The sequence below is a fragment of the Leuciscus leuciscus genome (genome assembly GCF_965113295.1).
Source record: "Leuciscus leuciscus genome assembly, chromosome: 3".
In the NCBI taxonomy this organism is placed as follows: domain Eukaryota; kingdom Metazoa; phylum Chordata; class Actinopteri; order Cypriniformes; family Leuciscidae; genus Leuciscus; species Leuciscus leuciscus.
In genome coordinates, this window is record NC_138727.1 from 46,672,841 (window position 1) to 46,694,635 (window position 21,795).

Consider the following 21,795-nt stretch of genomic DNA (forward strand, 5'->3'; position numbering starts at 1 on the left):
GAATATAAACACGAACATTTGCATCATTGACGTTGATCAAATGATTTTGCATCTCAAGTCAGAAAGAGAAACATAGTAGTTTGACTTTACGGAAGAGGAGATTAATGGAAATGTATTGTAAGCTGTTATTACCCTACTTAAAGGGATAGTTCACAGTTCACACAAAAGTACCAAAAACATTCATTACAAAAACAATTTTACATTACTTTTCATTTTATAATAAGGTACACTGCAGCATTTCAGCATGAACCAACACTGAATGCTGAAGGCATTTCAAATTATATTTAAAAATTAACATTCTTAAAGGGATAGTTCACGCAAAAAATGAAAATTCTGTCATTATTTATTCACCCTTATGTTGTTCCAAACCTGTATGAGTTTCTTTCTTCTGCTGAACACAAAAGAAGATATTTTGTCAGTAACCAAACAGTTTTTGATCCCCATTCACTTCCATTGTTTTTTATTTTCCATACTATGGAAGTCAGCGGTTTGGTTATCCATATTCTTCAAAATATCTTCTTTTGTGTTCAGCAGAAGAAAGAAACTCATACAGGTTTGGAACAACTTAAGGGTGAATAAATATTTATTTTGGTGAATTTCATTTTTTGTGTGAACTATCCCTTTAAGCATGTTCATTTTTTAAATATAATTTTGAAATGCCTTCAGCATTCAGTATTGGTTCCTGCTGAAATGCTGCAGTACCTTATTATAAAATGAAAAGTAATATTAAATTGTTTTTGTAATGAATGGTATTGGTATTAGATATAAATATAACACATAAATGCATTTTTGCAATGAGCAACTAATACAGTTTTTCTCCCCTTTTATTTTTTTTAATAATTTTCTTTTAAACTTAAAACTTTTTTTTTAATTATTATTATTATTTGTTCTTGCTGTGGCACTTTTTATATATTTCATAAAGGACTTTTATTGTGAGGCCTGCTTTTGTGTTTAAAAATATAACATTTTAATCGACATTTGGTGGCCATTACTATATGCAGGTATTTGCATATTAAAGTGTTGCAGGTTTGCTATGAACATACCTTTTCAAAATAACAACCCATATACTGTATTTAATCTGCACCAGCTGCCCGTTGATAAAAAATTGCTTCATATGATGGACATTATAAGATTATCTGGCTATCTATAATGTCTGTCAGCTATAAGGTTACTATATTATATCAGTATGCGTAGCTAAAAACAACCAGCATGTTATTTTACCTTATTCTTCTTTTGGTCTTTTGTCTTAAACTGTAACATATTTATTAAAACAGCACAGAATTTCAAGCAACAATATTGTATATATTCTTACAAAAACAAAGTCAAAAGTTTGGCTCAAAGTCACACACGACTGATCAAAATCAAGACTGATATTCAGCAACACACATAGGCAAACAAACAATCTGAAAATGAGTGAAAATGGGAATAGAATTAAGTCAAAATGATAGAATTAAGTCAAAATAAAGCACTAACTTCATTTCTGATTCACTTCTAACTCTCGCCAGTGAACTAATGCTTCTGTGAAGAAATAGGCAACAAAGATAAGAGTTTAAGCAGTAAACAACAGTAACACAAAATGGGAAATGATTAAACATCCATTCACACCATAAACAGGCACGCCTGTCATCAAATAAATAATTGTTTTACACTGGTACCAAAAGACCACAATATTAACTGACTGGTCTTTACTTTTATAATATTACATTATACACACTAATATAGAGGATCATGTATAGCCTGTGTACGTTCATACAGCACCTTTTTGAGCCAGCATTGCCTGTCTCTTTAACAGCAAATGACTTGGTTAAATACAGGCCTTCAGAGCCGTCTCATCCGAGTCTTGTGGAAAGATGGTCTCAGTGTATTTGTAACCATAATAGAGCAGATATGTGATGTGCAAATGACCAAGAGAGAGAGCTGAAAATCCTTTCCCATGGAAACTTTCCCCTATAACTTGATTCCCCTATTCAGATTTCCCCAGCTCAGGCATGATAAGGAGGAAGAGACATAAATGAGGCGAAATTCTGACAACTGAAACTGGACATCATGCATGAGCAGTGGTAGGACAAACAGGTGCATTGCTTGACTGGTGAACAGATACCCTGATGGATCCGCCTTTAATGTTCACTGAGGAGCTTGGAGTCATCTGTCCCACACACAGCGGCCCCATGATGGTTACAGGTCATATTGTGCATGTTTGCTGCTGCTTCTGTGCCGCTGCGCTCGTGTTTTACAGGAAGACCTCTTTGTTGATCCACATGAGGCTGCGGGTCTCGTTGGGCTTGGCCTCGTACTCGATGCAGTTGAAGCTGTTGCCGAACTGGCAGTGTTCTCTCTTGTAGTAGTTGTAGTATTTCACTTGCCACACTGTCTCAAACATGCCGGCATCTTTGAACTGGCAACAACAGGAAGATGGAAGGTTAGTAACAGTTTATAGTTTACATTTTTCTTCATACGCTCAATCAGTTGTACCTCTTTGTGTGGACGTTTGCATACCTATAACAATGCAAAATTAACACAATGCTCTTACTTGTTAACTATATACAGTACATGTACAGTAGCATCCTAAATTGATTTAGCTCACATTTGTTTTGCCATTTATTGCTATTATTTTTTTAGGTGTTACAGGTTTTTCTTGCTTGTCCAGGTACTTGCTTTCCCATTTAATTTCAAATATAATACAATTAAAATATTATTATTATTATTATTTTTTTTTAAGTTTGTCATATGTTTCGGAGATTACCGTTAATGTATATTGATAATAACAAAAATATAGGCTCTATATATTTTTTGTGCATCCTTTCATGCAAAAATGAAAATGTTGTCATCATTTACTCACCCTAAAGTTGTTCTTAACGTATGTATGAGTTTCTTTCTTCTGCTGAACACAAACAAAGGAATTTTAAATAATGTTGGTAATCAAACAGTTGACGGTAGCTATTGACTTTCATAGAAGAAGAAAAAATACAATGGAAGTCAATGGCTGCCGTCAACTGTCTGGTTACCGACTCGCGAACGGCTGTTCCCGGAAGGCGGAAGCCAATGATTCTAGTTTATAAAGTTATAAGTATGGATATTTTTCTTACAAAAACGCATCGCTTCATTTCAGAAGGCCTTTATTAACTCACTGGAGTCATATGGATTACTTTTATGATGGATGCGCTTTTTTAGGCTTCAAAATCACAAATCACACTCCTATTATAAAGCTTGAAAGAGGCAGGATTTTCTTTTTTATTAACTCTGATTGTGTTTGACTGAAAGAAGAAAGTCATACACCTAGGATGGCTTGAGGGTGAGTAACTATTTTGAGTGAACTATCCCTTTAAGAGTGAGTCATTGATTTAAAAATAAATAATAATAATTCAAATTAATGTCACCCAAGTTGATCTAAACCTAATTGGGTCAATATGAACTAATAAAGTAAGATATAAATTGAAATCCAAAGGGTCACAAATCCTCTTCGACTCAAACTCAACTCCTTGCAACTCTCTCAGATACTGGTTTGGATGTTCTGATTTCTGAAGATGCACAACTTGAGGGAAATTGAGCTGATTGCATAAATGGCGAGTAAACTAGGATATTCCTATTATTCGGCTGTCAAGAGACAGAAATTTCTTGAATTTTTTAATAGACTGCAGCAATTAACATTTAGTCAGAACCTCTAGTAAATGACATGTTATTTTATTAAGTTGTCTGTTCAGAATCGTGGGAGAATCATCATTTCTGTTTGAAAAAAAAAAATCGTGATTCTCAATTTATTCAGAATTGTGCAGCTCTACAACAAATCACAAACGAGCAAAAAAAGATTTGAGGCATCATGCAAGCCAAAATAGTGCGGTAGGAGTTACGTGTGAAGTCTAATACTTATCTACAAATCCCTAACCCCAATTTAGCACCTACCAATTCCACACAATTTCAGTGTTAATTCTGTTCTACTCTTTTCCCTGCTGGTTTTGTTACCTCTATGGAGACCTGCACTGGTTGCCTGTCCCCGCTCTTGGTGTGTGGCACACCCTCAGTATCATAGGTGCCATTGTAGATGATCTGCTCCTCATCTTTGGACTGCTGCTCCATTGGGAAGGTCTTTCCACCGATCCCCATTGTGCTGAAAAACCATTTAAACAAATATCAGGCTGAGACTGCCTGTTTAGCTTAAATGACACACATCTGAAATTCCTTCTGTCAATAAAACATTAAAGACTCGTGCACTGTAACCACACGGCTCAGTTTTACAGCCATAAAGCGTTTCTAAAGAATCTCCATTAATGCACATACATAGAGCAGTCTATTTATAGGCTATATGATAGGCTATATTATCGGCTATTTCTTTTCTTACAGGGGCGCAGGTGCATATTTCGACATCAACACAATATTACGACAACACATCGAGTCCTAAGAGTTATTTGTATGTAACAACATATCAGATGCATGGCTCATAATATAGGCTTTACACGATTAATTCAGTCGCGTATTCACGTTGAACCGACTTACGTGGCCTCCGCGCTACCCGGTTTCACGATCACCTCGATTTTGTATTTCGATCCTGTTAGCATTTTGATTGTCCTGCTCTGGCCGAACCTCGTCCCGTCCACTTTATAAAACACCGGCCCGTCATTAGGTTGGATTTTCAATGAAATCGCGATGTTTATTATCGCTGGAACGTCGGCCATAGTTGCGAGATAACGGAGGTCGATGTGTTTCCAGGGCTCCCCGTCATTAAAGGGATGGCGGATCATGGATGGTCCCAGGAAGCTGTTGAGAGATGCTGTGACGTCTACACAAGCCATCACTCCCATTCAGCCATGAAGCATATACACCTATGCTTATGCATAAACAAGGCTCATATAATACACCAGTGCTGCCCATTATTCTCGCTCGCGCGCGCTGGGTAAACAAACACACGCAAATAGGAATCACTACCCAGCAAATAATTTTTATTTTTTCTATATTTGTATTATAGGAGTCATAGATACCGTAAATAGCTTATCAAGCATTCTATTTAGATCGTAAACCCATTAGTTATTGTCCATCTCATCTCCGTTATTTTCGCGATTAAAAAAGTCCCTGTCCAAAGTGCTGAAACTGAAGAATCAAGTGTTGCTGTAACATTTGTGTCCTCAAGATTAAATATTAAATGTTCTAAACACACACACAAAAAGCTGCCTTTACGTGTTTGATGAGCTTGAAATATTAACATAAAATGAATTAACCAAATTATGTTTTTGTTAACAGATAGCAGCAGCAACAGAATGGAAGGCCGGGGACGAGGAGAGAAGTATAGCATAGGGACGCATGATTTTTAAATAATATATTAGCTTTTATAAAATAATTGTTGCATGATTTAAGGCAGAACACTTTAGGTGTTGAACACTTTCAAAAGGTGCACAATTTTGTTGATCAAAAAAAGAAAAAAAAAGAAAAAAAAAGCACACAAAGTGATAAAACAAATCCATCACATGAAACCTATAAAATGTAATTTCCCATACAGTCTGAAGCAAATTGCAGTAATACAATTACAATCTTCCATAACAAAAGCCACATTGTCGTGTATTCTGACCGCCACAGAATCTTTGTGCTTTTTGGCAACACTGATTATAAAATCAAAACTCAAAAGGTGCACAATTTTGTTGATCTATAAAAAGAGCGAAGAAAAGATCCCTCTCTGTTACAGCTATAAAACAATTTCAAACCAATAAAATCGAATTTCCCATACAGCAAATTTCAGTAATAGAAATAACATTTTCCATTACAAAAGACACATTATGATGTTTTTTGACCGTCTCAGTCTGTTTTTTTAGTTTGGTTTTTGCAACACTGATAATAAAACATCCCATAAAATCATCCAGCAAGTGTTTCAGTCAAAATTCTCCGTTGTAGACGCATATCTGATGTGTTTCGGTCTGTTGGCATGATCCCAAAAGTCTCTTATCTCTCCAGTTCTGCCTCCAGTATCTCCCCCCAGGTCTCCACGTCCAGTGGACACATGCTGTTGGGCGGGATATCGTCGGCAGAGCGGATGTTACTGTACAGGCCCTTCAGCCACCTCCTCTTTACGCAGCCTTTCCTGTAGTTACGCACAAGAGTAACCTGGGAAAGCAGGAAGAAGAAGATAAACGAACAGCAGAGGTTTAGGTACAAAATGAGGCAGAATATTAATAACACAAACCTTCCACGAACATCCATCAAGCCTGTCCCCGTTCACCTCTCTCCGGCAAATAGCCAGCACCGTAAAACAGTGGCTCCTCCACAGGTGATCGCTGCCCTCGATGATGTCATTCCAGTTTTTACAGGTGAGTGAGGCCCGGCACAAACTCCTGATGTCCAGCTCGCTGAAGATCCTCACACTCACCTCTGTTGGCAGGGTCTCTACAAAGTCCTGCTGAAGTGGATCATGATCACCTGGGACCATGGATGGGTCTCCTTCAGGCCTGAAGATGGCGCTTTTGCTCCTTTTGCAGACATTATGCATCTCTCCGCGTCCTAAAACAGTTTCAGTTTCCAAAACCAAGTTATTTACATGACAGAACCGTTGACTTACAAATAAAGCATTGTAATGTAAGCAATACGAAGATAGTATTGTCCGTGTTGCAGTATCTGTACGTCACTGGACACAGCAGCACCAAAAACGTAAATCCAGCTAACGTTAGCTAACCAATGGCTAGAAGAGATTTTAAAAACAACCACGAAACGTCTATTTTACTGTATGCGGAACGAAAAAGTGATATTCAAGATGATATTTTTAAAAAACAACATGTTATTTGTAAAGGTTCATACCGAAAGTCGCGTCTCGCTGACAGCTGAGGATTTAAACGTCTCTGTTTGTTTACGACAGAAACGTCACAAGGCAAACCTCCCCGCCCAGTTCTCACTGCGCATGCGCGATTCTAAAGCGCCAATGTAGAGTCCTTTTGATTCTTTGTTATTAGTGCAAAATATGAAGTATAGGTTACATTTTTATATCATATTAAATGTGCACACCTTCGTCGACAAGAGCTTTGGATAAGTCCGACGTGCGTGTTTATACAGCGTATGCTAATGGTGGAGTTCACCGGAAGTACTTATTCGCGCACGAAAAGTAATCATCATTATTCATATTTTCTTACTACACTTCACGGTCAGTCAACACAGTGAGTTTCTTTTGCGCGTTCATTTGAAGTAGCGAAAAGTTGGGTTGCATACAACAATAACGAATTCGTAGTAAGTAACAGTTAGTTATTTCTCAAACTAGTAATGGGAGAGTTTGTGCTGAGAAAGACAGCAGCGCGTGCGAGCACAAATCTGTTTGTATGCACTTTATTTGTTATAGTTAAGTAAAGATATTTCATAATTTTGGTCTCTGTCTCTTCTTCTGCACAGATGCCAGGCTTTGAGTTGGAGCAGGTGGACGGTGGCAGTCCTATAAACATTCCCGATGGAGAAACTGTTTTAGGGAGAGGACCATTTCTGGGGGTAAGTGAGTGAGCCATTACAACTGTGCAGTGTGTTTTCACAAATGTCTTGATAATATATTAGACAGTATGCTATATTAACCTTGCACAATGGTTCTTGCCTTTGTGCAAATTAACAAGTATACTATAGTGCCTTTAGTCTGTTGTGTGCTTTTACAGAAATGCTGTTATAAAGCTCATTGTGGCATGGAGGAATGACCCAACACTCTCAGGAAAAAAGGCACAAAGCTGTCAATGGGGAAGTACTTTAAAGTACAAAAGCTATAAAAGGGTACTAATATCATATGTACACTTACGGAACTAAAACAATATTTTTTAAGTACTAATATGAACCTTTAAGGTACTATTATGCACCATTTTTTGGGTATAATAATGTACCTTTTCGCTTTTGTACCTGAGTACTGTCCCAGTGACTGCTTTGTACTATTTTTCTGAGAGTGAAGTAAAAGAGACTGTCTTTATGTGAAGGCATGGATAATTTGTTGGTTTAGATTGTTAAAATATTTTGTCCTGTTGTATTTTGTACTCTCACAACATATGTGTTACTTTCAGTTTCATGCATGATGGGGTTGTTTATTTCGGAGCAATGACAATCAAAGCCCTGAAGATGGCAGTCCAAACTCTCAAATTGTAGGGTTAGAAATCTGTGATTTTGAGGTTAAGGCCCCGTTTACACGATGGGAAAACGCAGATATTTCCCTGCGTTTTGGCCTGTCATTTACACGAAAACGCCGTTTTTATCCCAGAAAACGATTATTTTTAAAAACTCCGGCCAAAGTGGAGATTTCTGAAAACGCCGGTTATGTGTTGCCGTGTCAACTGGGAGAAACGGGGTTTTAGGTTCTCAAACGTCACATTATGCGCCAGAAAATGCTTACGTCATGTGAGCGCCCTATGTTTAGAGTTTGTTCCATACTGTCTATGAGTTTGTTTGGCTACTATTTGATCATGGATGCTGTTAAAGTGGTACTCATTTTTACTTTTGTGAAAACGCTTTTGGCCTGTTTGCATTTGCTTCGCTGTCTGTCCACACGAACGAACCTCGCGCCATGTCTATTGTTTTGAAAGGAACAGGAAGTCGCTCGTGCTATTCGTCGTTGTCGATTTTGAGGATTCTGATTGGCTTGCATGGCTTTATCCTTCTCCTTACACTGCCGCCCCTTTGTATTTATGCGGGTTGATGTAAACGGCAACTGTTTTTGAAAACGATATTGTGTGCACGATGTTATTTTTGAAAACGGAGGGGGAGAAATATTCGTTTCTCTAAATACCCGGCTATGTGTAAATGTGGCCTAAATCTCTTATGGAGTGTTCCATGAACTGCGTTCTTCATTGTGTTTAACAAACCTCAGAAGTCAGTTGTTTTTTTAAGACCCATTAAAATCAAAATGGGAGGTTTTTGCCTTTTATTGTATGTGTGTTATCTGTCTATAAGCTTGTGTACACATAAAGTGATCAACTTTAGCATATAAACACATTTTTAAACATCTCTAGGAAATATGTCAAGACAAGACAGAAAGCTTATACGGGCCATTTCCATTTCGTTTTAAATCATGTGGTCTTTAAATCACCCAGATCTCAGTGAAGTGTGTCATGATACTGAGCTACAGAAAACAATCTGTTTATGATAGCGCTGGGTGAATTTTTTATTTTCTCTGTATAAGAATACTCTACTACACTACCATTCAAAAATTTGGGGTCCGACCGTCCGAAAGATTTTTTTAAATGTTTGTGAAATAAATCACTAATGTTCACCAAGGTTACATTTATTTGATCAAATATACAGTGAAAAATACATTATAATTATATCTTTTAAAATCTAATTTATTCCTGTGATCAAAGCTAAATTTTCAGCATCATTACTGCAGTCTTCAGTGTCACATGATCATTCAGAAATCATTCTAATATGATGATTTGATGCTCAAGAAACGTATTATTATCAATGTTGTGGAATATATATACTTAATATATTTGTGGAAACTGTGATTAAAAAAATTCGTCTTTTTTTCTCTTAAAAGAACCATATATTTTGAAATATAAATTTTTGTAACATCATAAATCTCTTTACTGTCATTTGCTGAATAAAAATAGAAATGTCTTTTAAAAAAATCTGATTGACCCCATGCAAACTTTTGAACCATAGATCACCAGATGCCTTTATAAATTCCAATTTAAGATGCAGTTTATCATTATATTGTTTTGCAAAGATTAATTTTTCTGTTCCACTCTCTTTTTTTTCTCTCTGCACCAGGTGAATGATAAGAGGGTTTCCAGGAACCACGGCGTCCTGGAGAACCAAAACGGTCGACTGCGTCTGAAGCCTGTAGGTTTCTGTTAGTTGTCTGATGTGGGCAGAGAGTCGTGATGGTGGTTTTGTCATTTTAGACTCTTCTGCCGAACAAAAGCAGCACTGGCCTTTGATGTTAAGACATCAGAAGTTCATGATGAAGAGCTCTTTCTCTCTTTCGCAGCTGTCTCTCTTAATTACACGTGTCATTACTGCCTCTTAGTCATGCTGTCATAGCAGCAATGATTGCATTTGGGTCATTTTCACCTCGATTGATCTTTTGACTCTTGAAAACAAGCCCTTATTTTCAAAACTGCATTTTATCTCATGAATATTCAGATTATAAATGGCTAATTGAATTAAGTAATTAAACACACTATAGGCAAGTATGCTGATGTTTCAGGCTGCACAAGCTCAATTCAGTTTTGTTATTGTTGTAACTAAAACTATTACAATTTTGGTAACGCTTTAGGGTCTCCTTTGTTAACATGTATTAAGTACCTGTTATTGGTTGACCTGATTGGTTACAAGGTAGTTTGTGACGTCAGAAACACCAGCGATTTCAAACCGTTTTTTTTTAGACTGTCTTTGGTTCACTGCAGTTTTAAGGAGAAAATACTCAGCAATGATGTCGACTTATGAATTTGCACATGGTTTGTCTTAAAGCACATTAAAAACACCACATAGACATAAACAATATTAAAACCTTGATTTTCACCACAGGAGGGACTTTAACAAATGGAAAATGTATTGAAAAGTGTCACCAAAATTGTTTTCATTAATTGAAATAATATAGTATAAATATTAGATGAAATGTTTAAACATAAAAAACTTAAAATACATTTAAGTGCTAAAATTACTAAAACAAAAAGTAAAGCTAAATGGAAATATGAATTTTTTTTTTTTTAATGACAAAAGCACATAACAAAATAACTAAGTTAAAATAAAAATAAAAACTAATTCAAAATATTATTACATATTATAATAGTATATAAATAATGGTAACATGAGATCAGCTCAGTTATGTGACTTATATTGAGAGAGATTGTCAAAGCTGTGTATCAGCGCAACACAATATGGCAAAATAATTCTGAATAGTATGATAAAAGCCTGTGCAAAAAGAGTTGTTAAGTGCATGTGACCGACCGGCATTCCTCTGGTTTCTGTCCTCCAGACACACCTGAACCCATGCTTTATTCAGACGAACATTGTGGCCAGCCCTCAGCCTCTGGAGAAGGACCAGTGGCACTGCCTAAAGGAAGGAGACATCTTCTCTCTCATGCCCGGGAAATTCGTTTACAGAGTGCGCCTCAAAGAAGAAGATCAAACCCTCAGGTGATTCAGCCTGTCACTAAAAGCCGCTCATTTATTATTCAACAACAACAACAGCAGAGCTGAATCTGGCTGGCCGTGCGATGATATGATTTGACAGTGTGCAACATGTTTGCAACAACCTCTCTATTCATTTCACCCTTTAAAAGAAGGGGTTAATATATTTTTGACTCAATTTACCTTCTTAATACATTCAGGTCTGGCTTCCAGATTCTTGATGGATACAATTAAGTGCCACGTTGTTTCATTGTTGAATATTGTACAGTTTGTCACATTATGGAAGTACAATTGGTTTAGATTCGAATAAGGATCCTTATGAATATTCTCACCCTCATGAATATTCAAAAATACATTCATAAATGTAGTGTTAGAATTATTTGTCATCTTAAAATAGTGCCAGTCATTTATCTCATCTTTCCATATTTCCTCTGGTCATGATGACAAGCGTCTGGTTGAACATGTTCATTTTGACCTTTACCCTTAAATCGATCTGTGACCCGCTGCGTTTAGATCAAAGGACACTTTTATTGTCTCTCTCTATAATGAGCTCGCAGGCACACTGGTTTTCACTGGACACCTTCAAATAGACGCTGTGATAACACACAGATGATCAGCTGAGAAAACAAATGAGAAGTGCTGCTGTGGCCAATTGATTCTGAATGTGCTGATTTGCATGCATTTAAAAGTCATGCCTTTCATCTGTGAAATTAGACTTTTCTTATGGCGTGCTCACGCAAACGGGATTGTTGTTTTTGCTAATGATGAATTGTTTTAAAGACTGGCAAGATTTTAAGCCTTGATTGTCTCCTCAAAAGGGTGTAATTATTGTGTCTGAATTGTGCTATACATTGTTGAATATTATCAAAGTGATTTTACCAAAGTGTGAGGCTAAAAGAGGACCTATAATGCATTATAAATTTATAGTGTGCGCATTACAATGTTGCTGTTTGAGCATTAAAAAGGGCTGCAAAGTTACAAAGCACAAAGTCACTGACAGCAGTTATTCTCTATATCAGTGCACACTGTTTCTGAACTCCCTGAAACAACTCCATTGTAGTCTTGAGTCTTCTTCCGGGAACGAACATGTCACAATGTTCCTCATTTAAATAATTCCCGCACAAGGTATATGCAAATAAAGGGACTTTGTTGAGTTAGTTAGTAGTGTGTTGAAACTCGCAGTTATGGTAAGGGATGTGACATTTCTCAAACACGCTCGAAGTGGTTGACCAATCACAACACACTGGTCCAGCCGACCAATCAGAGCACAGTGTCCTTTTCAGAAGGAGACGGGAACTAAACAGAGCGTTACTGACAGACTGAGAAGAGAGGTGCTGCAACAATGTCAAACATTATAAGATTATAAGAGAAGATTTGCTCTCTTCACAGAAACAGTCAGGCGTTTGAGGAGGAGATGGAGGTGGAGAAGTGTTTGACTGGACCAGCAGAGCTCTCTATAGACGCTGCCACACTCGAATCCAACGGCTGCGCGCCCACGAGCCCAAGCTGCACACTCACAGGAGATAAAGACACTCTTTGCTCTTTACCCGAGGTGTGTGTGTGTGTGTGTGTTTGCATTCTACATATAAACTAACATTCAAAGGTTTGAGGTTACCTTTGAAAGGTTTCTAATACCTTTGAAAGAAGTCTCTTCTGCTCAACAAAGCTGCATTTATTTGATCAAAAATATAGTAGAAACAGTTATATTGAGAAATATTGTTGCAATTTAAAATAACAATTTTCTATTTGAATATATTGCAAAATGTAATTTATTCCTGTGATCAAAGCTGAATTTTCAGCATCATCACTCCAGTCTTCAGTGTCACATGATCCTTCAGAAATCATTCTAATATAATGATTTGATGCTCAAGAAATATTTATTATTATCAGTGATGAAAAAAGTTGTGCTGCTTCATATTTGTGTGGAAACCAGGATTGTTTTAATGAATAGAACATTTAAAAGAACAGCATTTATGTGACATTATAAATGTCTTTACTGTCACTTTTGATCAATTTAAAGCATCCTTGCTGAAGTATTATAATCTTACTGACTCCAAACTACAATAGCTTTATACAGATTATATTTGTGGGTTTTGGTGATTTTAAACATATTGACACATGCATAATTGCATACTGTACTGTAGTTCTATACTTCAGTTCTATTATTTCTCTATCTTTGTCGATACATATAATTCTATACCCTACTCTTCGGTACTCCTCTTCTATAAGTTCTACTTTTCTTATCTATACTCTTCTATTCTGTATAATATTTTCATGTGCTCTTCTATACCAACTTAACTATACTCCAATAATTTTCTCATCTAATTCTAATCTATTTTGTGTTTTCAAGGTGCCCACAAAGAGCCAACACGACGAGTCTGATCGGCCACAGAAGAAGCGTATCTTGCCAGCCTGGATGATGACGTCAGCATCCACAAGCCCATCAACCTCCAAAGGTACCGTCACTATGGCGATGGAACACTGTCCCCATGGCAACAGAATCAGGGGTCTGTTTTTTTCACACCCATACAGAAACAAACCCCAAGTGTCCGGTCATCACAGTGATTGCACTCAGACATTTTTTGAGGGAAAAATTGGAAAAGGAGGAGAGAGTTAGTCGCTTTCAGGGTTGGGTACCGAACTCTGTACTTTTAATGGCACCGACCGAATTACGTCGGTGCCATTAAATCACATTAAATCAATCGTGCCAAATTTCGGTACCTGAGAACACATCTGGGCGCGAGAGTAAGACTATTTAAATACGAATCCTGCATGTTCTGCGTGTCTCAGTCGGACTGGGTCCAGATTCGGCCCAGATGTCTTACTCATCCTCAGGGCTTCTCAGATGTATTCTGCAGCTCTCCAGAAAAAGTTTTGCAGTGCCACAAGATCCAGATGGAGAGCTGAATGTGACAGGTATGGTGCTAATGAGGTGCTTATGAAGTCTGTACTTGCTCTTTTGCAATCCATCCCCATTTCTGGAGAGCTGCAGAATACATCTGAGAAGCCCCGAGGATGAGGAAGACATCTGATGCTGTGATTACACATTGTACGATCTGTAGGACCACAAAAGAGCGAAAAAGGCCCCAGAGGGCTCCAGATGTGACCTGTGGCACTGAGAAGGTCAGAGATGAGAGGTGAGATAGATGTTTTGCAGACAGAGAGAACAGTACAATTAGTGCATGCCTCAGGAGTCAGTATTGCCAAACCACGTTAAGTGTGTGAAAAGGAAAGAAAAAGGAAAGAAAAGAGATCGTACAATGTGTAATAATAGCATCAGAAGATCATGATTTGAGGAAAAAGCGATTTTTCTTGCACCTTTTACTCTTTATTATAACTTGAATTATGCTGACCAAAAAACGTAAAAGTTTTCACTTGTAAAAACACGTTCAAGCATTGCCATTATCCGTCAATTAATCTTTTTTTTTCACGTTCTTTTGGAGCTCAGCAGTGAGAGGGACTCCTACCAAACCCAAACGAGTAGCCACACCGAAGCGGGCGACTGGACCCAACCGAGCTCGAGCCGCACAGCTGTCATCTGAGGAAGAGGAGCCGGAGGAAGAGATGCCCAAAAGAAAAACAAAGAAACTGAAGAGTGACTCTGAAGATGAGGCGGTGCCTCTGGTATCTCTGGTGAGAGAAATTATAATATATTAATATATTATTAATTAATATGTTAGTATAAAAAGGAGAATTGTGATTCTTAATCATTTGAAATGGCCTGTAGACTGCAAGTTTTAAATTTTTCATTAATAATAATAACAACAACAACATCAATAATTATAGTTTGGAATGACATGCATACTGCAACTTTCTTTCTTTCTTTATTATTTGATGGAAGCATACTGTTTATTAAAAATAACAACAACAATAATAAATAATAATAAAATATCTATTAAAGTATTATAATTGTCAAGAATGATAATAATGTGAATTGTCTTACAGACTACAATTTTTAAATTTGTGATTACTATTTATTAAATTATAGTATCACATTTCACTTATTATATATGTGAGTTTTATCATTTGATGTTACTATATTAAATGTATTGTATAAAATATATACCGTAAAAGGTATGCACATGCCAAACACTACTTTTTTGGATACAATAATAATATGAATAAATAAAACCGTAGTAAAATCTGGTAGAGATGTATACAAGAATTGTCCCATATAGCTAATACCTGAATTGTGTTGCATTGAAATGGAAGTATTTACTGTGTGCACGGATGTCCTGACAGGATGATGCGGCAGCTCCCATGAGCAGTAGAGTCAGAACAGTCCCAGACGAAGAGAACAGCACCGGTTTGACGGAGCGTGACGACGGAGAGACGAAAGGAGATGAGGTCCAACAAGGAGCTCAAGCTGAAGAACCCAGTGATTCTCAGGCCAGCCAGGGACCCTCACAGAAGTCAAAGATCACAGAGGCCGAGAGCAAAACAAGCACCAGTAAGGTGAAAAAACAGCGGCGGATGCGGTGTGCTTACGGCAGCTCCTGCTACAGGTACTTCAGTGAACTTCTGCTTTTTAAACTCTACCTTCAGACAATGCTGCGGTTTCAAGACAGCATTCAGAGATTCTATATCTATAATGCCATAAATATTTAACTCGAAATATTCCTTGAAGATCAACGCTGCACATGTTAATTAGTTTCATGTAGTTAATATCATCTCAAGATGCTACAAGAGGATTAAGACTGAAACAGTCACAAGCAAAAGCTCCTCTGAGATGCTTAATATGTGTAAATCTGCGACTGAAATGGTTTGGTGGTATTTCAAAGACACATGCACACGGTTTCCTGTCTGGTTCTCTGACGTTTATTTTTAATACCAAAAAGCTGAGAGATAAAAACACAAAATCTGTATTTTAGCCGGAGGGTGCCGTCCTCAAACGCAGAGCTGAAGCGTGACATTACTTTGTAAACCATTTGTGTTTGTACGCAGTTCGGTTTTCATCTTTTGAAAACGCAGCTTTTTTTTGGTTCATTCCCCTCCAAACTTTTCTTTAGAAACAGTCATAAATAAGTAAAAGCATAATCTCTAACTGACAGCAGTTGTGATTGATTAATTACTCTATGAGAGTTTCTTTCTGTTGACAGTTTAATAGAAATATTCCTGTTATAAAGTTTCACAGAATGATATCGACATTCGGAAATGAAGAACAGAAAAGTTTAATTTTTCCAACTAGATTAGCTGTCAGTGTAATCAAGTTGCATGAATGCTCGTGATTGAATTCATTTGACTTATTGTGTTCCAGCATGCATTGCAGTTCACTCAGCAATTGTGTTTTTCCTCTCTCCAGGAAAAATCCACTCCACTTTCAGGAGTGCAGTCACCCCGGAGACAGTGACTATGAGGAGGGGGAGGAGGAAGAGGAGGAAGAAGAAGAGGACGCTGATGATGATGATGATGATGACAGGCCGGAGTGTCCGTACGGAACCCACTGCTACAGGTGACAACAAATGAGATTAAAAACACCACCATACTTCATTTAAATATTTAGTTTTAGTTAGAAGTTTATTAAAGTTTTGGGGTCTTTTGAGATGAGAGTTCGAATAGTATTAAAACTATTACTTTCAGAACTCAGAACATTTATTGAAAGTAAGATACAAAAAAATTACTTGTTCTGAAATACTTTCTAATTTCATATAAAATCTGAGACATTAACTTAAAGGGATAGTTCACCCTTAAATAAAAATTCTGTCGTAATTTACTCGCCCTCAAGTTGCTCTAAACCTGTATGAGTTTCTTTCATCCTTTAACACAAAAGATGATATTTGAAAGAATTAACTATCCCTTTAAGACGGTCCACTTTTACACGTCTTTATAGGAAACATTAAAAGTGGAGCGTAGGAAGAAAAAATGAAGGCAAGGCACTAAAGGTGAATAGGGTGAACAGTTTATTAATAACAATACATTAAGACAGTTGTTTTCTGAAATGTTCTGCACTAATTTGCATACATCTTCAAACCAGAAGTCCAAACTGGATAAAGCCAGGCTTAAAATTCTTGTTTCATTTTGTTGACATATTATAGTTTTGGATCTCTCTTTTTATCACTCCATAAATCATAAAATATGTCTTCAGGAAACCCCCCCCCCGTAAAAACCTCCAGAATGTAGATAAGAATTAGATTAATCGATCGTTTAACGATTAATTGAAAGAGCGCACTTAATACTTTATTCTTCCAGCAATGGAACAAGTTAAGTGTTTGAGTCATTGAATCATTCACTCGAGATTCGTTTAAAAACGCTAATTCATCCGCTAATGAAACAAGTGAAGTCTTTTTGAGTGAGTAAATTAGCCTACTTGTTATCTTGTTTAGTTGTCTGGTTAGAATCAGGATCTTTATTTTTAAAAATTGTGATTCTCAGTTTATCAAGAATCGTGCAGCTGTTATAGGAATACATTTAGAAAAAAGTTCAGTGTACGTAAGTACTACTGAAGTGGAGATTTGTGGCTCAGTGCAGGAGAAGAATCTTTGCATTGTAATTGAAATCTACATTGAAATCTTCTTTCCGCTAGTCTGAAAGAAGACGTGTTATGGAAGCAAAATAGCCCAAAATATCTAAATTGACTAGTGCATGAAAAAGCAATGTATTTGCCTGTAGTGTCTTGCCTCATCTGTTAGATTAATAAAGCATTAAGTGTAATTCTAGCATTTGTTTAAAGTGTGTTCTGTGTGCTTGTCTCAATGTTTCAGGAAGAATCCACTTCACAAGAAAGAGTACAAACACACTAAATCACCACGTGAGTATTTTTAAATGTGAATTAAAGTGAACTCTCTGCCACAATTACATACTTGGAGTAAGATGAAGGGTTTGTTCAAATCTCTAGCTCTTAAGTATAACAATAATAAGTGATTACCTTACCTTCTTACCTTAGAAGACTCCACTAATTGAGAATAAGAGATTTCTATCTGTCCTCGTTAACTTCAAACTGAATATAATGTCGTATTTACTTTCTCTTTGGGTCCTGGTTGGCAATTTAGAGAAATGGATTTAGTGAGTCACTCCCCAGAATTTAGTTATTGGTGCCAAAATTGTTTTCCTGCATTTATGTTTCCATTAGGAATAAATTGTGCGGTGGAAACTACAAAAAGCTAGGCTATGCGAGCCATTTGATTTAGTCACATAAATCTCTAGTCATATCAAATGACCAAGCGCTTGCTTGATATTCAAATTTAGAACATTCTGGATCTAAGGACAGGCAGAGAAAATTCAAAACTACATTAAAACATTAAATTATAAAATAATGTATACAAGAAAACAAATTTTATATATATATATATATATATATATATATATATATATATATATATATATATATTATACTTTATAACCTGCAAGTTGATGAAAATGTAATGCGATGCACTGAATTTTCAGAAATTCGCTGGTCAAAAACCATGTAACTCAATTTGAGCTTGATTTTACTCAAATGTTTGGAATGTAATGACAGATGCAAGTGTCTGAATGTATATAAAGCCACAATATCAATGTTGATATATCAACATGGGGTTTAATTATTTAGAAAATAGTGTTTTTTCCCCCATTTCCTAAAGTAGCGTTTTTGGAGATACGAGGTTTCCACACAGCGACCATCTTAGAATGATTTCTGAAGGATCATGTGACACTGAAGACTGGAGTAATGATGCTGAAAATACAGCTTTGATCACAGGAATAAATTCATTTTTACAATATATTCAAGTAGAAAACTTATTGTATAGCCTATTGAACTAATGTAATACAATATTACTGTTTTTACTATATTTTTGATCAAATAAATGCAGACTTCTTTTACAAGCATTAAAAAATCTTTCCGTCCTATGTAAGCAATAAGGTACGAGAGGCTGTGCTGTATATCGTGAATAAGTAAGGGCTGAAGGGCGTTGTACAAAACCTCTTGCCTCGAGTAACGTTACCTTATTGCTTTTATAAAACGGTTGCCACACAATACAAATATTGAAGCCGAAAAATATTTATCTATGCAACTTTCATGAAGTAAAATCACTAAAAGCATTCCTTCCGCTGTTGTAGTGATACATAGAACCATTGGGTGAAGCGGTCATAGCCGTGTTATTGACCAATCAGAATCAAGGATTGAAACTAACCGTTTTATAAAAAGAATTTAATCATGCCAGTTAAATAATTAATTGAAATAGTGTAAAGTCAATGTATTTTTGTCCTAGTAAAATCCCTGTTATATAAGTGGATCGGCCTGAAGTGAGTCATGTTGAAGGCTGTCTGACATCTTCACTGTAAAGCAGTGCGTCTTCATCCTCGTCTGAAGGGTTTTTTTGTTGTTTTTTTGTATTTGTAATTTATTTAAAAATAGCAAGGTGGCCGTATCGGTCATCACTCGGGTTTAGCTATCTCATCTCTGTTTGTATAAAGCCCTCAATGAAAATGTGATAAACAGTTTCTCTTTTCTGAGATGCAATCGCTTTGACATTCTGAGATGAAGAATAATTTATATGTTTATTGTTCCAACTCCTTGCGTCCCACTGAAGCCTAAATCTGAATACTTTTCCATGGGACTGAATGAGCGTAATGTTTGGTGAGGACATTTAACATAATTAAACTGCTCTTAAACTAATTGAGAACATGCTGTGTGAACCCTGAGGAGGAACATATGGACAACATCATAAATATCAAGAGAAACATCTACACTGTGATGTTTCATTATTAGCAGTCACTTCATGAAGTCACAGCTTATTTTTCTCCAGAAAACGGTGTAGTGGTTTCACAAAAACCAGGCCGAGAACCACAGACGCTTGCAGCTGTTTTCAGAACATTTTCCTTCTCAGAAAATCGTAAAAAAAATTAAGCTTACAACCGCATGACTGTGCAAGATGTTTCTTCTTAAGCCCTGTTTACAGCGTCTTGCTCACATGGGTCAGTGCGAAATGCAGGTGTAAACGGCTCCAAAATGTTTAATTCAAACCACATTTCATTTTGTTCTGTTTCCCCAGCTAAGACCGTTGCTGAAGATGATGAAGATCACTACGAGAACAGTTTTATTAATGACGAGAGCGAGGAGGAAGAGGTGGATGAAGACTCGGACTATGTGCCCGAATCGGACGACAGTGGAAAAGCAGAGGACTTTAAACAGCTGCAGAAAGAGGCAAAAGCCTTCCTCAGGAGGAAGAAGTGACTCGTTTGGGGTAGATAACATGAAAACTATTTCTCTACACTAATCTCACAAAGACTGAGGAACATCTGACACTGGGTTTGACAGAATCCCTGTCCATGGAGGCATTTTGTTCAGTTTTAGATTACCTTGCCTTCACATTTTAAAGAATGGATCAACCAGAAAATATATATTTTTTGGGAGATTGGCATTTAATGATCATCTACTTTCATTGTAAATGACAACACAATTTTAGTTTTTGGGTAAACTATTTCTTTAATTCTAACTGAATCTTACTTTCTTCACAATCTGCCGTTTTTGTTGTTGTTGTTGTTGTTGTTGTTTTTTTACCTTTCTCTTATCCCGTCCTGTGAGTGTTTTTTGCTGCTGGGTTTGACAGAATCCCTGTCCATTGAGGCATTTTATTCAGTTTTATATTACCTTTATTACCCTTTTACTTTCACATTTTAAGGAATAATTTTAAATGATGGGCTGTTCCTTATTAAATTATGAGCTGTAATGAGCTTGGCATTATGTTATCACCATCTATTAAAATTTTTGGGTGAACTATCCCTTTAACTCTCACTGAATCTAATTTTCTTTGCAATCTAATGTTTGTTTGATTTAATAGGCAACTTTTTTTTTTTTTTTTTACTTTCTCTTATCCCAGCCTGTCTTATCCTGTCTGTGAGTGTTTGTATAGATGCTGCTACTTTGTAAGTCTCATTTTTTGTTCATTGTATGAATTCAGTTAATTATAGTTGTGTGGGCTTTTATTTTCACTGACCGGCTGTTTATTTCTATTGCCGGGTGTTCATTGAACCGAGGTTTAGAGTAATAGGAAAAATAAAGCGATGAACCAGTAGCAACAGTTAGTTCAGTAACACAATTTCTAAAATGCTTTTTTTAATTGCTACAATTACAAAAATACATTGGTCATATATATGAAGAGTTCAGATGCCAAAGCCTTTAAGTGCCATCTGAAATGTTCTTCTAGAATGATCATTTTTCTCAAGCTCATATATTTAAGTTCAGTAATTTCACTTAAATGGCAATTAATAGGTAATTTTCATCGCCATTAAAGTGAAATTACTGAACTTAAATATAACTTTTTTCGTATTCGTGATTCGGTGGCTCTGAATTGTCAAAACATAATTCAAATTGTTTGCTACGGATGCGAAAAACCCAGAAAATCGAACCCGATCTGAATTTTTTTATGACAGACGAAAGTTTCGGAGGCAGTGTGTAAGCGTGATTGACATAACGTGAGGTCATATTTTTTTTTTTAACGTGCACAAATTTCTGACGCGAATTTCGAACTCAGTGTGCAAGGGCCTTAAGTCTTTACAACAAAAACACGTCTATAGACTGAGCGCATAATACGGATGCGCATGACGTCACCATTTTCACAAATTCACATTTTTGTAGTTTACACAGAGACGATAACGGTAACTTTTTCAAAAACATGCACTTTTCAAAAGTTTGCCTTTTCAGGCCCCCAAAACGGCCTGCTGTTGTGTAAATGAACGGTTTTCCGTTTTTAGTTGAAAATGGTGTGGTGTAAATGGCCCCTTAGGGAGTAACTCTGTGCATCATAACAAAGA

The 21,795-nt window shown here is 36.6% G+C and overlaps 3 protein-coding genes across 6 annotated transcripts; 1 reads left to right on the forward strand and 2 right to left on the reverse strand.

Moving 5' to 3' along the window:
- Nucleotides 1-48: 48 nt before the first annotated feature.
- Nucleotides 49-5,165, reverse strand: cnrip1a (cannabinoid receptor interacting protein 1a). Its single transcript, XM_082164264.1, has 3 exons — nt 4,492-5,165; nt 3,961-4,105; nt 49-2,395 (listed from the first exon to the last, which is right to left on the reverse strand). Exons 1-3 carry the CDS (start codon nt 4,794-4,796, stop codon nt 2,231-2,233), a joined length of 615 nt encoding a protein of 204 aa, XP_082020390.1. The 5' UTR covers nt 4,797-5,165; the 3' UTR covers nt 49-2,230.
- On the forward strand, nt 2,353-20,967 carry aplf (aprataxin and PNKP like factor). 4 transcript variants are annotated; one of them, XM_082164237.1, is made up of 11 exons: nt 2,353-2,419; nt 7,357-7,449; nt 9,700-9,771; nt 10,910-11,070; nt 12,454-12,616; nt 13,415-13,520; nt 14,513-14,697; nt 15,307-15,569; nt 16,367-16,516; nt 17,766-17,812; nt 20,034-20,967. In XM_082164237.1, exons 2-11 carry the CDS (start codon nt 7,357-7,359, stop codon nt 20,213-20,215), a joined length of 1,422 nt encoding a protein of 473 aa, XP_082020363.1. In that variant the 5' UTR covers nt 2,353-2,419; the 3' UTR covers nt 20,216-20,967. The 4 variants fall into 4 exon arrangements, with proteins under 4 accessions (XP_082020363.1, XP_082020361.1, XP_082020362.1 ...); XM_082164235.1 differs by lacking the exon at nt 2,353-2,419 and adding an exon at nt 6,934-7,075; XM_082164236.1 differs by lacking the exon at nt 2,353-2,419 and adding an exon at nt 6,994-7,127.
- fbxo48 (F-box protein 48) lies at nt 5,298-6,901 on the reverse strand. The gene is made up of 3 exons (XM_082164266.1): nt 6,775-6,901; nt 6,167-6,480; nt 5,298-6,087 (listed from the first exon to the last, which is right to left on the reverse strand). Exons 2-3 carry the CDS (start codon nt 6,467-6,469, stop codon nt 5,926-5,928), a joined length of 465 nt encoding a protein of 154 aa, XP_082020392.1. The 5' UTR covers nt 6,470-6,480; nt 6,775-6,901; the 3' UTR covers nt 5,298-5,925.
- Nucleotides 20,968-21,795: the final 828 nt, after the last annotated feature.

Bases quoted from the DNA above. Each gene is read 5' to 3' on its own strand.
- cnrip1a (XM_082164264.1), bottom strand. From the start codon at position 4,796: ATGGGAGTGATGGCTTGTGTAGACGTCACAGCATCTCTCAACAGCTTC. The intron at 4,106-4,491 runs GTAAGTCGGTTC...ATGGTTTTTCAG, and splicing joins CCGGGTAGCGCGGAGGCCAC to CACAATGGGGATCGGTGGAA. The intron at 2,396-3,960 runs GTAACAAAACCA...TGTTGTTGCCAG, and splicing joins CAGTGCAGGTCTCCATAGAG to TTCAAAGATGCCGGCATGTT.
- fbxo48 (XM_082164266.1), bottom strand. From the start codon at position 6,469: ATGCATAATGTCTGCAAAAGGAGCAAAAGCGCCATCTTCAGGCCTGAA. The intron at 6,088-6,166 runs GTTTGTGTTATT...CTGCTTTCCCAG, and splicing joins TTGATGGATGTTCGTGGAAG to GTTACTCTTGTGCGTAACTA.
- aplf (XM_082164237.1), top strand. From the start codon at position 7,357: ATGCCAGGCTTTGAGTTGGAGCAGGTGGACGGTGGCAGTCCTATAAAC. The intron at 7,450-9,699 runs GTAAGTGAGTGA...TCTCTGCACCAG, and splicing joins GGAGAGGACCATTTCTGGGG to GTGAATGATAAGAGGGTTTC. The intron at 17,813-20,033 runs GTGAGTATTTTT...CTGTTTCCCCAG, and splicing joins CAAACACACTAAATCACCAC to CTAAGACCGTTGCTGAAGAT.